The following is a 17,119-nucleotide window of genomic DNA, read 5'->3' on the forward strand; positions in this document are numbered from 1 at the left end:
CTTGACCCTCTCTTCTAGAAAGTAAGTAGCCTAGAAGGAAAAGAAACAGAATACCTTACTGAGATAACAAAACTAAAGAATTTTAACTACCCCTTAAGGAAGTTGGTATTAATAAAAAGATCAGCATGACTGATTACATTATTGATACTTCTTGCAACTAAAGATATCCTACCCATAAAAGAGATTGTTTTTCATCATATAATGGCATAGAAAAAGATGAAATTCTTGTAAGAGACTCAGATCTTATGTTACAAGAATCAAACATTAACCACCCCCCCCCTTTTTATCACAAGGCAAGGAGGAAAGAAAAAGCGAACACGTTTCAGAACAGGTCTCATCATACATGATGTCATTTAGAACTACAACTGCCTGGTCTTTTGAGAAACTCTTACACCTCAGTTACATCACTGAAGCCAAGAATTTTCAGAAGAATCTCAAAAGGAAGTGTCATGGGTAATATCAGTTAAGTCAGTTTTCTTCAAGAAGCCCCAGGTGACTAAGTTTTTGATTAAACAGTTAGTTGTTGTACTTCAGAGCTGACATATAATTCACAAGTTGAACTACTAGGAGAATTACTTAGAAGAAATAATTAAAAAATAAATCTCCCTTAATTAACATTTAAGAACATTCACATAATTCCATTTTGCAGTCTTCAAGACAGTAATCAATCAGCTATTATACAATACACCACCTTCATTTTATATTCTATGTATGTTTTAAGTCCTTTTTAACTCTCTTCAGCTTTAAGAAGCTTTTACAATTTAAAGTAGAACACACCTGCTTGGAGATAACAGAAGAAGTCTGGTATTTGCCACCATTAAAACTATTTCAGGATAAAGGAAAAAAACCCCCAAAACAACACAATTAATAAAATGTATCCTTTCACAGTAATTAATCTCTCCATGACACATATTCTGCACTGTGCCTTTACAAACACTACCAAAACATGGGCCTTAAAACACCAGGCTTACAAAATGCTTATTCCACTACAGATGTGGACATCATGCTTATGGAATTACATTACTCAAAGTCATTTGGAATCCACCAACATATATGGTTCTTTTGCCTTCCAATACTCTTAAATACTACTTTTTTTTTTTTTTTAAAGTTGAAATCCCTCTTTTTATTTTTCAAAGATTGCTTTAAAACATATCTAGTACAGCTGTGTCCCATTTGCTCAACAAATCCTACTGACTTCACAAAGTTTCTCCTACTCAAGTTAGCTATAAATTAAAAATATATGATCAACGTTCAGCTTTGAGTGAAGCAGTGGCTGTTTCCTTATTTTGCTGTGTGCTCTACCACATACAAACTGTACACACCCAAAAATATATCTGGGTTTTATGTATCTAAAAAACCCCATGAAATACAGACATACATATATATTTACTCAGCCTGAAACAATGGTCTTCCCTTTTACGGGGGCAATACAAAAGGTTCACAACAGAATTTGGAAAATACATATGCACTGGTACTCATACTCTAACCTCCAGTTTGCATAAAAATGTTTACACAGAAAAGCACATATCCTACTACATTCCAAGTGATCACTAACAACATAAATAAGGAAATAAGTAGTGTACCCTTCATATCTATTAGCATGATGTCAATAAAATGCCAGAGCTTCAGGAGGAATACCACCCCACATCTGCCTACTTCTATGTAGCACATAGAAACCTACATAAAGCCTGCCTACATCTGCATGGTACCACTGGAAACTCAGCAAGTAAATTTGTTCTGTTTTACAGAAGAAACACTACCTTAAAACTCAAGAAAAGGAAGGTGTTTTAACATTTGAAGTTGCAGCATATTAAATTTTTTTATAACTAGATACGTCTTAGTACTACATGTAACTGTTTTTGACAGGAAAAGCCAAACTTCGCATTCAAAACCACACTGCATCCTGAATAGTTTGAAGGTAAAGAATCGTTGTTCTACCTCCATACTTCCAACTGCACAAAAAGAGACCTACAGCGTATAGCTTATTCTGCATAATTTTAGACAAAGCTTCACTTGCACCAAGAAAGATTTTGGATAAACTTGTTCACAACATATAAAGACAAATTTTATACTAAGATGTCATTGCCTATAGAAAAACATGCAAAACTGCAGCAGTACAAGTAGGGATAGAAGTCTCAATACAGGAAAAGAGAGGGAGAATAACCCAGATTTTTAAAATAAATCCATGAGGAGAACTTACAGTTGCTTCAAGTAACTTCACAGTTTAACCTACCAACCTCACATTCAAGAAAACTTGGGCACTAATAGAAAGTGTTTGTAGGCTGTTTGCAAGACCTGGATTTCATTCCTGTATTTCACTATGCTTCAAAATTACTTAGACAAGAACTTTCTTCCCCCTCTTTCATTTTCCTCATATGTAACAGGGCTGTAACTATACTTTCTTGGTAAACATTTTATGAGGCTTAATAAAAAAATCACTATCAAGAGTTTGGAATCATTAGTTAGGCAACCACAAGTAGCTTTAGAGTTTTACTAGTATATCCTCGCTCATCAGATCTTTCCAATGGCTGGGGACTTTGCGACTAGTTCTTAGTTGTCATTTTCACATATTTTTACTCTACGTTAAAGCAGTGAAACCTTCATCTGCATGGCAATAACATCTATTGGTATCCTTCTCCTACCATTCTACAATATAACCTATGCTTATCCAAGATACTCACATTTTGTAGGATCAAAAATAGAAATCACAGGTAACAGTCTCAGTTACACGTAGCGAGCACTGAATGGAAAGTTTCTCTTAACAAGATTCTGTGATTTGAACAACATCTATTAAATTAAACTTACCAAAGAGATGCCAAATAATTGATCTAAGTTGCAGGTAAATAAAAAACACTGATCGTGGTAGCTCGTGTATCTATCCTGAAGCATCTGAAATGAGTACAATATGCCCCTGATAAACTGATAGCCCCAGTGTCATTGTGTCTACCTAATCTTAATAATGGATAGCCTCAAAGGGGAAACCTGAAAGAACTTTCTTCAACTATAACCCCTGATTTGAGACTATGAACAACAGCAACATTCAGAGGACAAAATATAGCTCCTCCTCACCCCCCCCAAGAGTAAACAAGTCAAGACTGTATGTTACACAAAAAACCCCCTACAACAAAATACAAGACCTAATCTTGAACAACAGAGTTGCCTATCTTATCTTTTCAGCGTATGAGTGATAGTATCACAAATTAAACAGCCAAAATACCATTAATGATTTTTATTTCTTGCCTTATCTCCAGCCTTCATGGTGAAGCCACACACGATTTACAGCCTTTGATTTTTATCACACAAACCTCCCCAGAACCAATAAGGTTTTATCTTATTCAAAACAATTAGAAGAAATTCAATCTAACAAAGGGAAAGTTAGTGTAAGATACAGGTATTTTATGCCTTCAACTCCAATTTAGGAAAAAATCAGACATGAAAACATACATTTAAAAGAAATTAACTTGAGGAGTATCTTTTAATTTCAATCTACAGCATTCCCAGTATGTAACTGCCCTGAAATAGCTAAAGCAGTCCTCAACACACCTACATGAAAACAATAACTTTAATACACCTGTGTCAGTCTCCAGCAACTTTCAGTTAACTACTGATTTTGTTATGCTCAGTTCTGTCTCTTAAATTAAACAGCGTGAGATCAGAGGTCTGGTTTGGTAGTACCCTGTTCTGACAGTGGCCAACAGAAAAATCCAAGGGACAGACTAAGACAGGCAACCATTTTGTGAAACTCACACATGCAAACAGAATTAGTCTGGTTCTGTCCAAACAAATGGAACCCCTCAGATGTGCATCATCCTCACACATTTTGGCATTTTCTAAGAACTTGGTAATATTTGTTAAGTATCACTGTCTTTTGCAAGCAGCAGAGTCCATCTTCCTTCTCCATTCACTGCATTTACCTATGTGTACCAGTCTTTATTGTCATGTCCACTAATATGCCTGATACTGACCTGAGGTGAACCGACTTGTATCTCCCTAGCTCTCTCCTGAAAATCTTCTAAAAATCAGGACCGTATCAGCCCCCTTTCAGTCCTGTGGCACAAAAGCAGTTTTATGCATACTTCAAGATACAAACTGCCATAAACAGCTATTTCATTACTAAGTCTCTCTTATTTCCAAGTCCAAGAAACATCCTCCTTTTCCTGCCATACACACTTCCAAACTTTACTACTTAGGTTTCTAGTATTAAGCATAAATCACTCCACAGTTTTAAATACGGCAGATACAATTTAGCTTGAGACAGCTGAATTGAATTTTATTACATATTGAAGAAATACAGACTTGTCCCTTTGCTTCTAACATGGTAGCAAAGGCAGGCTAGCCCTCAAACATATAAGCAGACAGACATGCAGATTACATAGAGGCCAGTGGCATAGGAGGAAGCAGCAAATAGACACTAAATGAACTGGTATACTGAGAAAGACCAACTGAACAAACTAAAATTGACAGAAGGAAGTCAAATGAAGTTTGAAGATATTCTCTAAGGACTCTCCTGCAATCTGTGTGCTCTCTATACATGCTTTATAATTCTATAGCAATGAACAAATCAATTTATCATTTCATTTCTGATGAATGGTCAAAGAGATCTATCTAAAAAAAGTTCAGTTTCTTTGAGTGTGTTTAATTAAGACTGACCACAATCATTATAAAGCCATTAGGTTTTCAAGTAAGCCAAGTAATTTAACTTGATTCAAGTAAACCACAAAACCAAAAACCTCAGTCTTGTCCTCCCTTCCCTCCAGTCCACTTGCGCCCTGGTTGTAGGTGTCTGAATTACAGTTGTTTGAGTGCACGTAAGAAAGCATGGCCACACTGTGGCTCAGTTACACACAGAAGTAGTTAAACTGTGGTATGCATATTGCACAGGATTGAAGGAACACTTCATTAATGGTTTCCTATTCGCCTGAGAAGCAAAAGAATTTAGCTAATATTAAGGTTTTGACAAGTATTTTTGATGTAATTATATTTACTATTTCTATCTTTAAAAAACTTTATATCCTGGAACAATCCTAGAAATGCTGTATTTTATATTAAATACAAAAATTTCTTTGTTTAGCTTAAGAGTAATCAATAGTTGGCTGGTTAGCATCCACACTTTGAAAAATAAACAATTGTGGCAGAGTAGGTTCTAAGAAGGTGAAATAGAGGGTTATATTTGCCTTGCAAAGTAAGTGTATTAGTCCTCTTTTTATAAAAGTATCACAACATCTCTTGCAATCTCTAATGGGCAATACAATTGTACAATTTATTGAAAATTCAACACAGCCAGAATACAACCCACCCAGAGCATCCTGAGGCAGTTTCAATACAATCTACTCCAGAAGATGCTACCAGCTGAATCTCTAGTATAATTTCCTGTATTCTACTATCCACGTGCTCCCTTTAACAGAGCATCTGACAGATAAACCTCACCACACACCATAGACACTGTGCCATGTGCAACGGACACTGTGCTCATCTAACACAATTCCTCCATTCCTTGAACTTCACTGCTTACAGGTAGGCAGGTTCTTTGAGTACAGTGCCACAAAGAGGGGCACTTCGCTCTCGTGAGGACATAATGTATAATGTTTAACTATTGTTCTGAAAATACCTTTCACCTCATTGCATCACATTGCAATGCATTACACTGCCTTCAGTAGAAACAGATAATATCAGCAAAAATGTGCCTGAACAGCAAATAAGAGTACTGAATCTCATTCTATACCTGGACAAGTACTTAAAAACTGCAGTTCCTTTCTCCTATGCTACTAGCAACAATCCACGTATTTGTTTTTCACTTATGCAGGTTAAAAATTAAAACAGAGTCTTCAAAGTGGACCCTGAGGGTAGGGATCCTTAAGTCCTACATTTCAGCTAGGACAGATCTTTTGTTTGCTACAAAAAGTTGGAAATAATTTACACTGAAAATTTTAAGAGAAATTTATCTGAGAGTCTGTGATCTAGAAACATTTTATATATCAATTACATAATGCACTGGAGACAAAACACAGTTCTGATCTTATTTAAGAAGTCATGTTCAATATTACTTTCTAGAAAATCAGTATTATTAATCTCTGTGAATAAGAAAGTTACAAATACTAGTGAAGAAAGATTTTTATGTTCTTGTAACTGAGACAGAACTCAGCTTACAAAAAAACCCCCAAAACCCCAAAAGAAAAACATCTTAACATTAGGATGTGTCCTACCAGAGTACTCCAGAGTCCTCATCTTGGATCAGCCTAGCTGTTCCAGAGAACACAACTCTTCACTCAAATTTTGTAATTCAAACTTAGATCATCACTTTTTTTTTTTTTTTACTCATCTGCAGATTAGATTGGCTCTTACTTTCAAGAAAAACTGCAGCCAAATACAGTCTCTGTTTCAAAAACAGAACCACACTGGTGGTAGTCTAATACAAGAGAAGAAGCAGAACTTTGCTTCACTGCAAACAGTTGTTACAGAGAAATGTTTACATCCTGTTTCATCCCTCCACATTCACAGAATTATTAACAAACATAACACACAAAGCTCTTGAATAGGAGCAACTCTTACAGAGTACAAGAACAGTACAGAAAATGCAACGTAGCAGAGGTCCCTAGATGAGAATAACTCCTAAGAGTCCTTCAGCAGTAACCCTGCCACCGTAACCTATTGGACTTTGAACAAGAGTGGACTTAGGAAATAGGAAATCTTTATTCTGTTCAGCAGAGTTTCATCAAGACGGCTTCCTCTCAGGCTTTTTAGGCTATCACCTTCTATGCTTCCTAGTAAAACTGCTTGATCATTATCATGGTACCTCGCTTCAAAGAAGAAAATTTCTATTGTGAATCCTTATTTCATTTCCACAGAAGAAAAACACTCTCCACCTTTTAAAGTGCAAAGGATCAAAATTTAGAAGTATCATTGCAAGAGCATTAATTTATTGCTTATGTATTAAAATACCCACAAACCAGATGACACTATATTATCACACCTGAATAATCTTCACATCATTTTTAAACCCAAAGAGTCAGACAGTATGCTTGTAATTGGTAATAACTGAGAATCTGGGTGGGGAACAAACCATATGAAGAACCAAATTCAAATCTATTAACCTTGGCTTCCAAAATTAAGTCTCTTTTGCCACTGTAATTCACCTCACAGCAAAATACAAAAGCAAACTTAAATGGTTCCAAACTCGCTCAAGCCTTGCATGCATAGAAAGCGCATTTTAAAAACAAGTTTCAACTCACAAACAGGAATGACATAGCTTAAAACAACTGTCAGGTTGTCAGCTCTCAGAGAGTCATGGAACAGCTACTGAGCTGCTACAACATACAGCATGTCATAATAAGGTAAACTGTCATCAGCTTCAGTTTGCCTACGAGATGTTCAGCAGCCGAGTTGTAAATGGCTTAACTGTCTGTGAATCAAGGACAAAACAGACAACAAAGACAGAAGCACTGTTGCCATTCTAAGGGACATGCTTGCTCTCAAGCCATGCACTAAGGCCACTGCAATCAAATTAATCTGGACAGCTACAGAGAACTGCTGTCAATGCACAACTAAACTCCATTTTATCTTTCTGGACCTGTTCAGCTATACTAACAACAGTAATACATCACTGACGTATAAACAGGCTTAAAGAAAGCTGCCAGCGTTGAGTACCACATCATCAAGTCCAGTTCAAAATGCATCTACGCAACACAAGGCTTAAATGACAGCCTGCTGACAGCACTTTTACTTCCAAACTTCCTAAAGTTTACTTCCAAAGTAAGTTCTCCTACCACAAGCTAATTTAATGTTAACAGCAAAAGTTTCAGAAAACAGCATATGTAGAAATACCTGCAGACAGAATTTATGCAGATCTGGAGGTACCTTAGCATTTGTTACGTGACTTACACAAAGTCAAATGCTCTATCATCTCTGTAACATTGTGGTAATACAAATACATTTATTTCACTCATTGCTGTAGTTGTCTACTCTTCCTTCTCTTTTTCAAGATGCTGTAGCATTTGCCACCCCTCAGTTATCAAGGATGTTCCCTAATTGCCATGACCTCTCAAACATGATAGGGAGAGGTCTCACAATCATGTCAGTCAGTTCCCTTGGGTGAATCTCACCCGGTCCTACGAGTCTGTGTATGTTCATTTTACTTTACTAGTCTGTAACTTGATCTTCCTCTAATCATGGATGGCATCTCTCTCTGCTCCTTAAATTCTGCCACACCTGAGAACAGGCCCTATCAGTGAAAGCCAAGGCAAAGAAAGTACCAAGTACCTCAGATCCCTTCCGAAATCCCCACCACATCCCCATGTTGTCACACGATGCCCACTCCATTCAGCAGCAGGGCCATGTTCTGCTTACTCTTCTTCTGGCTGTCCACATACTTATAAGCGCCTTCCTGTTGCTCTCCACATCACGCAGTTTCAACTCCAACCAAGCTTTGGCTTAATTCCATTCCTGCACACATAAGGAATAGCAGTACCTTTTGCTGACTTCGTTTTTCCTCAAGTCACTAGCTCTCCCTGCAGCCTAGCAGGCTTACTGTCATGCCTGCTATTTTCATGAACATTAGAACGAGACATATTTGCAGTTTGAAGAAACTGCCTCTGGAGATCATGTCCTGTGCTCCTTTGCCCTTCACAGCAGCCTCTTACAGGACACCACTTACCAGTTCTCTACAGAAGGTAAAATTCTGGGCCTTAGTCTGCTAGTTGCCCTCTCCACTTCCCTCAGGATCTGAAGCCCTACTGTCTCATGGCTACTACAGTCTGGGCTGCCGCTGACTACTACTTGCCTGATCAGTTCTCTTTATGTGCAAGTAGCAGATCCAGCAAAACATTTGCCCAGGCTGGTCCTTCCAAAATGTGTGTCAAAATATCGTCCCAAACACCCTGCAGAAGTCTGCAGGATTGCTTGTGTCCTACTGTGCTGCCCTTCCAGAAGAGTGTTTCAAGTAGTCCTTGAGAACAAGGGCCTTCTACTAGCAGATGTCATCTAGTTGCTTGGAAGGTTCATCCTCTTCCCTTTTTGATCAGGCTGTCTATAACAAATGCCCACCACAGTATTCGTGATAGCTGCCCTAACCTCTGATTCTGAGGCATACAGATTTGACAGGCCTACCACCCATCAGGTAGCAGAGCTCCATGCTTCAAAGTCATTTCTTTGTGTAGGGCACAACCTCCCCTCCTTGGCTTCCCCACCTGTGCTTCCTGAAGAGACTGTTATCCATCTGTTACAGCAGTCCAGTCTTCTGAGCTACCCCATTGCATCTCTCTAACAAGGTCACAGCTCTATGACAGAGCACAGTCCTCCAATTTCTCCTTTTTGTCTTTAGGACTTGAGAAATTGGAATAATGGGATCTCAAATGCAGTGCGACAGGGCCCCCTTCCCCTGCCGACCCCAATCAAATTGTCTCTTGCAAACCCCACTCTCCAAGAAGCCCAAGACCTGGACATCTACTTACTCCCCTAGGAGTTCTGTCCAAGTCAGTTTCTGATGTGCCAAGTGTGGTCATTCCAACTGGTGGCTGTAACACATCACCATCATGGTTGTGTCACCTCCAAACAGCTTTCTGGACCCTCAGGACACTCCATTCTGGGTCAACTGCTCCCTTAAACTGCCAGGTTTGCATGTCTTGGTCATTGGTGCTATCCACACGTTTGTTAAGTAAGAAGTTGGACACAAGTCTACTCCACCTCACTTCAAGACTTCCTATTTGACAAGCAACTTCACAGGCTGTCTTTTGGTTTGCAAACACAGTTCAATCACCTTCTGAACTAAGGATCCATCAACATGCTCACTCCTTCTATGCTACGGTCCAAAATGCTCATGCTGAATTAGGAACCAAATTAGCTGTACACAAACTTATTTCTTAACCACTATCACACAGGTCTAAAGTACAGTACACCTTGTTCCATCTCCCACCATTTAGTCTGAATATTGCTCAGTACAAGAAACTAATACAAACACTCTATCATATTTTACAGTGCACTGAGTTTACAGAAAAGGTCACTGCATTTGTATGTTTTTTTACTGTTATGAAAAAGTGAAAAAAAACTTTAAACAAGTATAGGTCTCCATGAAGTGTTAAGATAAACAATTATAAGAAACTTCACCAAGAGGTAAATATATTCTCCTATTATTTAGGATTCATCTTGGAGAACTTGATAGAACGTCTATGATCTTGTATCCAGACAAAGGTTGGGGAAGGTTCAACACATTTGTGTTTTTTATATTAACACTGTAGATGCGTTTCTGCCCATTTTAAACCTATTTTCCTATCAGGAAGTATTATATCTAGCATGAAAATGCCCTCTAAACTAGATGCACTTGCAGCTGTTTAAATAACAGATGACAAACTCACAGGTATTTCAACTAATTGGTCCAGAGCAATTACATAATAAACAGGAACATTTGGACCTCAAATGCACAGTGCACCTCTGCACCAGCTGTACAGATTAACTGCATTGCAAATTAGAGCAACAATACATGCAGTTAAGCATTTGGATCATATCGGTTATTCACCTCATTATGTTATGCACTTAAGCAGTCAGCAATGAAGTCCACTGATCTAGTCTACCTGCCAGTGAAGTCAGATCAAAAATATCACCACTGACCAGAGCTGCTGGAGGGTAGGAAAGGGATAAGAACAGTGTACTGATGTCATAAAAATGGGAGTCAAATAGAAGCAGGTTGCTTGGATCGTAAGAACAAGTTTTAATCTACTGATCCTTCCTCAGCTTTGACTGAGCGTAGCCTTCACAGCTGAAGTTCTTTTAGAAAAATACACACTACATCAGCAAAATGAGAATTTAATGCTATGCTAGCATTCTGGACTTCAGTCTGATTTATATGGATAATAGCTTTTCCTCATGCATTGTGTAACTTAAATCTGTCAAGCTCAGGTTCATAGTTATGCATGCACATTACAGTCATACATATAAACGTTTACACACACTTCCACATATAGCAGAGGTATCCCAATACCACTGAAGTAACTCTCATACAGGAGACAGAATCAAGTTACTTATGAAAGCTTTCCAGATACACACTTCAAAGATGCCAATGCACTGCTGAAAAACCTGAGCAGACAAGAGAGACACAACAAAATCAAACTACTGCCAGAAGTTGGTAACAGCTTGAGATCTACTTCTCAGAGTCCCCTAGTCATAAAATGGAGCCTGTCTGAAAGCTGTAAGCAATAGTTTGTGCTCAAAAGATTGCCCTTATGTAATCAGCACTGTTCAACTCTTATTTATATTTTGTTAATATTTGTGTCAGAAGAAAATGTATTCATGAGAATCTATCCAGAATGAAAGAAGCAACCAGTGAACTATTTGCCCTTGCATGTTCTAAGTTCTTCTCAGTCTCTTTAAAGGCCAGCCCCCCCAAATTAATTACCAGACTCGGACAGATGGAAACAAGCACTTCTCCATTAAACTTTGTTTTGTTTGAAACATAACCAAGTAAAATAAGTCCCTTAACATGGAAACGAAGAACTCTTAAGTTTTCATGCCACATTCTGTATCAAACCAGAGATCTGAAAGAACAGCAAGTCCTAGTAACTGTTTTTATAATACTCCAGTATCTAAAGTGAAGATTTCCCTCAAACCAGCATTTCAAGTTATCCTAAGATACTTCCTTTTGTCTTATAAAACATCATATACTTCGTTTGAAATTATGTGAAAAAGTTGTGAAGACACAGGTTCAAAAAGGTAGTTGGAAAAAATCAAAACCCCTGAGTAGTCAGACAGGACAGCTCAATGTAGTTAGGTCAGCTCAGCATTCCAAGTTCAGAGGTATGACCATGAGTGGAAGGCAGAAATAGGCAAGGTGAAAGTGTGAGCTTATTAAGACTTAAGATTCCTAAAACTAATTCATGTTACCGTTTTTCCATAACTATTCTGTGTGCCTCTGAACTGTTCTTATCTATGTCAATGGGAGGAAAGTCAAAGATAGAGGACCTAAAATAGGTGTTAGCACCCTCTTTGAAAGCACTTTTGAGGCAGCTTCAAAGTACCCCAATGCCAAGATCCACACAAACACTATAAAATAAAGAAAGACTAGCTGTAACTTGAGATGCTTAAATCAGTGAACAACCTGCTACATTCTCTTTTCTTCTTTGTCTGGTTACAGAAAAGCTTTCTTCATGATGAACAGAGTAAGCCAAAGATTCTCTCATTATTGTTACAAGAAATAATGCCAGCTCTCATTCCTCTCCACATCCTCAAGTAAACTCAACATAGGGGGCCCAAAACCTTTAGTTCCTTACAGAAAGCTTCAGAGAAGAGGTTAGAGCTAAATAAATGCCCTTCATGAAGGGAAGGAAAGGTAAAGATGACTGCATTACAGTCAGACCAACAAAAGGCACCCTTGGAGTGAATTAATTGGCTAACACTTGTTTTACCTGTGCCAGTTGCCAGCAAACCCCTTGAGTGGGGGTTCTGTGTAAGAAGTGGACTACTTGTAAGCGGAGTGAAAGCATAAGCAAGAAAAAGGGAATTAAAGTACCCTTAAAACCAAGACTTGCATGCACAGAGGGCATCAGTCCTGACTACCAATGGCATGAATAAATTTGTCAGTAGGTTAAGTAGTTTAGAAGACCATTAACAAGGCTGGATTGTTCTTGATTTTATAAGCAACGTTTTAAGTTATTATTTAAATCTATATTTAATAATTATTAAATAAATGACACTGAACAGTAAATTGTTTATACAACTGTAACTGTGGAATGAATTTCCTTTAAGACCTGCTATTACCTTCTGGTGTTTAATGTAGACAGCACATGAATACCGTTGTTAAAAATGTATCAAATGTGCTCATTAGAAAATACCACCTGTTTGCTTCTTATAGGCTCTACATGCTCCTACTAGACTCAACTGACAAGATAGGAAGATGGACCTAGGAGGCCATGCCTAATATAACGAGTAAACTGAATATGCCCAGAACCTTTACATGGCACTGAGGCCATCCAGCACAGACAGATGGCAACCATACCATTAAGCTCTGACTCTCAGCTAGAGTGTTAACCTGACTGTTAACATAATTCACCAGATTCATGTCTCAGGAAAACTGTTACCACACTTGGAAAGTGACAGATGCCCTGGACCAAAAGTGTATTTAGAAGTTTTTGAGTAGATAACCAAGTTCCAGAGCCCATTTCCTGTCATTGTTTTATTCATACCCACAAAAGACAGCCCAGTAGTACTAAAGAAAGTGAACAAAAGCAAAATGGGGAGTCAGTACTGAGACATCAAAAGGCACATCTAGGAAATCACTGCAAATACTGTGTTTGCTCAGGTAAGTGGTCATGATACACACTCCAAAAGACACAACAGAAGATGCAAACTGCATTTGATTACATGAGCAGCAAAACATCATTGCTGTTCATTTGCTCTACTAAAGCATGCTGCAGAACAAGGAATTAACCAAGTAAGATTTAGAAGAAAGAACAAACAGTTGAAGAAGGTTATTAGGGAATCTCATGGTGATACCTGGTTAGCCAGCAGATATAGAAACTGCGTGATAAAAAAAGCGCCCATTATTTACCAAGCACTGAACACAAAAATCCATCTATTACAGCACATTTCAAAAAGCTAAGCCCAAGACATGGCAATCTACTGTTACTCAAAACAGCAGTAAACAAGCAAAAAAATAATTTCTTTACAATAAGGTAGAACTGCCTGATAAAAGCGATGGCACTGGAAAAGATAGATATCCATTAAGAGAGCCACAAGGTTGTCACATTGAAGTGAGATCTCACTGTGCCTCAACAACAGGGTGACAGGCTACAAAATACCCACTTTGTCCACTGACTTGCTGCAACAGAACTACACACTGAAGTCAAAAGTAGAAATTCCTAAACATTAAAGATGCACTATGTAATTTAAATCTGTTTTCAGCCACCAGTCTTCGGCAGATGGCTTCTACTGTTCACTAATGCCCTATAAAGACAGCTTTGTCCAACAAACATTTGTTGTCATTGTTACCATGTTTGGCCTTGCCTTTTAGCTGTTTTCAGTGCTATCTGAAATAAGGATGCTCTTCAGTTAAAACAGTCTTAGCTTCTGTATCTGAAGTGACATGCCTGCTTTCTTTTGCGGTTCTGATAAATGCACAGTCTTGAAGCTATATAAAAGCGATGCCAAGAAATCCCAAAAGGCTGATTTTCTTGGAATAATCTTAAGTCAACAAAGTTTGATTCAAAATCCATCTTTATTCCCTCCTCATCTAAATCTCAGCTTGACAGAATGTTCCTTATTAGTTATTTAGGAGAGGCCAAACTCATGCCTTGAGGTCAGCAACATAATCAATCATCAAGAAAAGAACATAAAATAAGCAGCAGCATTCAGTCTCCCTCACAAATTCACAGCTCCCACAGACAGACATTTTCAACTCCCTCTTAAAGAAAAAAGGCAGGTAATTCAACCTTTCATTTGGACACAATACATCTGTAAACACACCAACAAAAACAACCAGAAGATTGACAGTGTTCTGTATTGGGGTACACAAGTCACTCAGTCAGTAGTTAAACAAAAACCCCACAAAACCCCAAACCAAACCCAAACAGAGTAATTCAATATGGGCCACCACACATAATAAAAAACACAGGCCTGTTTTATACAGATCCTTAGATTTGTGGTGTTGGATTCATAAGTGTAGTTTGAGAATACATTTTTCCAATAAAGCTGAGAAAAAAAAAAAATCCTGTTTCTGTCCTCAGCCTCTCATTCTCACCCTCCATTGTTTGCCACACCCTCAGCAGTAACAAAGCAGTTCTTTCAGGATTGTAATTTAAGAAAGAGAATGCTGAAATGCTCTTGGTTAAAATTAATTTTATCTTAAGAAAATATATGGTCCCACTTCATGCCCATCTCAACTCTGTTTACAGAGTATAGCAAAGCATAACTGTAAACAAGATTTTTTCAAAGTGTGTTTATTCCTAGATTGTGTTTCTGCTATATTTCAGTTATTTGTTACAGCAAACTATAAAACATCTTAACACCAGACTTTAGAAAAGAACAGTCTAAGGGGTGTTTACAGAAAGAGTTCATCATTCCACAGACATCCTCATTTTTCAAATGTTATCTCTACTTCATACGTGTATTTGATTAAAGTACTTATACATTTAAAAAAATTCCTTCTGATTTTCTTAAAGTAGTTTTTCCAAGAGACTACTTTCTGGCCAATGCATTACATCTCATGACCAGATTAAGGGATTTAGACTATCAATTCTATATAAACACATACCAAAGAAGTAGATCCAACCGCTTACAGCCCACTGCAGCTTGAGGCTAGCTCTAAACGGCAAGCAGGTATCAGCAGTGGTTCCCAGCAGTTCCATAAGCTACCAGAATTTACATGCCATACATGTGAACACACTTCCTCTGATCTCTCCTAATAGATTTGCTCCATTACAGCATTCACCTTTACCTTTTTTCTTCTTTCCAGTCTCCTTTGTTTTCCAGAAGTTCATTTATAAAGTAGTATAAAGAATGCAAGTTTTCTCAGTTTAAGGTCTGTGTCTTGTTTCCAGCTGAATACAGAGTTTTAAATCTGTTACACACCCCCAACCTGTTACTACAAGGCAAGTCTACACAGCTACTTAATACAAGCTAAGGCTACACAGCAAAGAAGGTGTGAATTCATCATAATGAAGAAGAAAACTGTATGTCTTTTCATTACTTCTGACCTCTTTTGCCCTTTTACTGCTTCTGTTAGTAGTTTGTCATTGTTTCTGTGTTCAAGTATTCTTAAAAGAACACCATTTCCATACTGTAATGGTTTTGCTTGTTTGCCTCATTGCCGGTTCCTACCAAAAAACAAAGGCCTGCAGTAAAGAAAATGTCACTTTTTCCAAGTGACACTTCTTCCTTCACTGATATGATACTTTCTCAGAGCCACTGTAAAAACCTGAGGCAGCACTGTTACTCTATTCCACCACTGAATTCCAACACATATTTTGTATTTAAAAAAAGTTAACTCATCTTCAAAACAGGGATGACATTTTCTCAAATGCTAGTATCATCTATCAGCCCTAAATGACAGGCCACATGTTAGTTCACTACTAGTTTCAAGTTTTGTTCAACTTGATTTTTTTTTTTTGATGACTGCACAAACATGGTGCTTCACAAAAAACTCATTGCTTTTCAGGTTTCCACAGAGGAGTAACCTAATTTGCTGTTAAAGCAGAAAGCCTAGGAACACCATAGCAGGAACCAGAGATAACAGAATTATTAAATCAATCTTTTGGTACAGCAACATTTCCAAACCTTCTTAATATACCAAAGCACCACAAAGCCAGTGTGGAAGACGGAACTAGAAGAAGAGCTCACTGTCCAAACTGCAACTAGCCATGGAAAGCTTAATCCTGACTCCTTCTGAAGACACTGCAAAAACCCAAGATAGAGTAATGGACATGAGGGAGAAAACTGGGCCCAAAACTGTCTAAAATAAATTCTTATTTTCAATCAAAAATAACCTTTTGTCTGTATCAGAAGACAGAGCTTTTGAAGTATTGGAGCCATGACGAAGTTTGAAATAACTAATTGATCCTAGAAGAGAAAATGCTGTTTGAATTGAGCATATTCAGAAATAAGCAGTTTTATTTCTTAACAATATTTATGTTTTTCTTCAAGCTTAGCAGAAGCCAAACGTCTTCCCTTTCACAGAAAAACTGATTTTACACGCTAGACCAGCTCTTTACCAAACTTGTAGGGAGAACAAAATCGCACTAAAGATCAGAAGAAAATCTCATATTCTTCACAACCTCCTTATATTATGCCTGAAGACTATCCTAGGTTTCATGCAATGCAGTTTTTAGAGCTTGTTTCAAAACTGCTGGCAATAGGATATAAACCCACCCTCCCCACTCTCATCAATACAGGTGTACGTTTATGTGTCAATGCTTGTGGGACAGCTTTTGTGCTTAAAGTAATTCTCTGGACTCAATCCACAATGCTTACCACTTCTGCATGACTGAGCCCTAAGAAATGACTAACTTCCACATTTCCATAGAGAGATGCAGATCTTCTGAAACAAGTGCAAACTGGAAAGAATTCAAAAGTGTACTCTACAAAAGTATCCATCCTTTTTTTGCCTATTCACTGCCCCATCACCGTCCCTTACTTCTCAACG

At 37.9% G+C, this 17,119-nt stretch overlaps 1 protein-coding gene across 1 annotated transcript in view; it reads right to left on the reverse strand.

Annotated features, from left to right (window-relative positions):
- Positions 1-17,119, reverse strand: part of KAT6B (lysine acetyltransferase 6B) — a 114,922-nt gene that overhangs the window by 5,893 nt on the left and 91,910 nt on the right. Inside the window, exon 13 of the mRNA XM_075026722.1 lies at positions 7-30. Within this exon, the coding sequence (XP_074882823.1) occupies positions 7-30 (24 nt within the window). The remainder of the gene's footprint in view (positions 1-6; positions 31-17,119) is intronic.

The sequence above is a fragment of the Buteo buteo genome, chromosome 4 (genome assembly GCF_964188355.1).
Source record: "Buteo buteo chromosome 4, bButBut1.hap1.1, whole genome shotgun sequence".
NCBI lineage: Eukaryota > Metazoa > Chordata > Aves > Accipitriformes > Accipitridae > Buteo > Buteo buteo.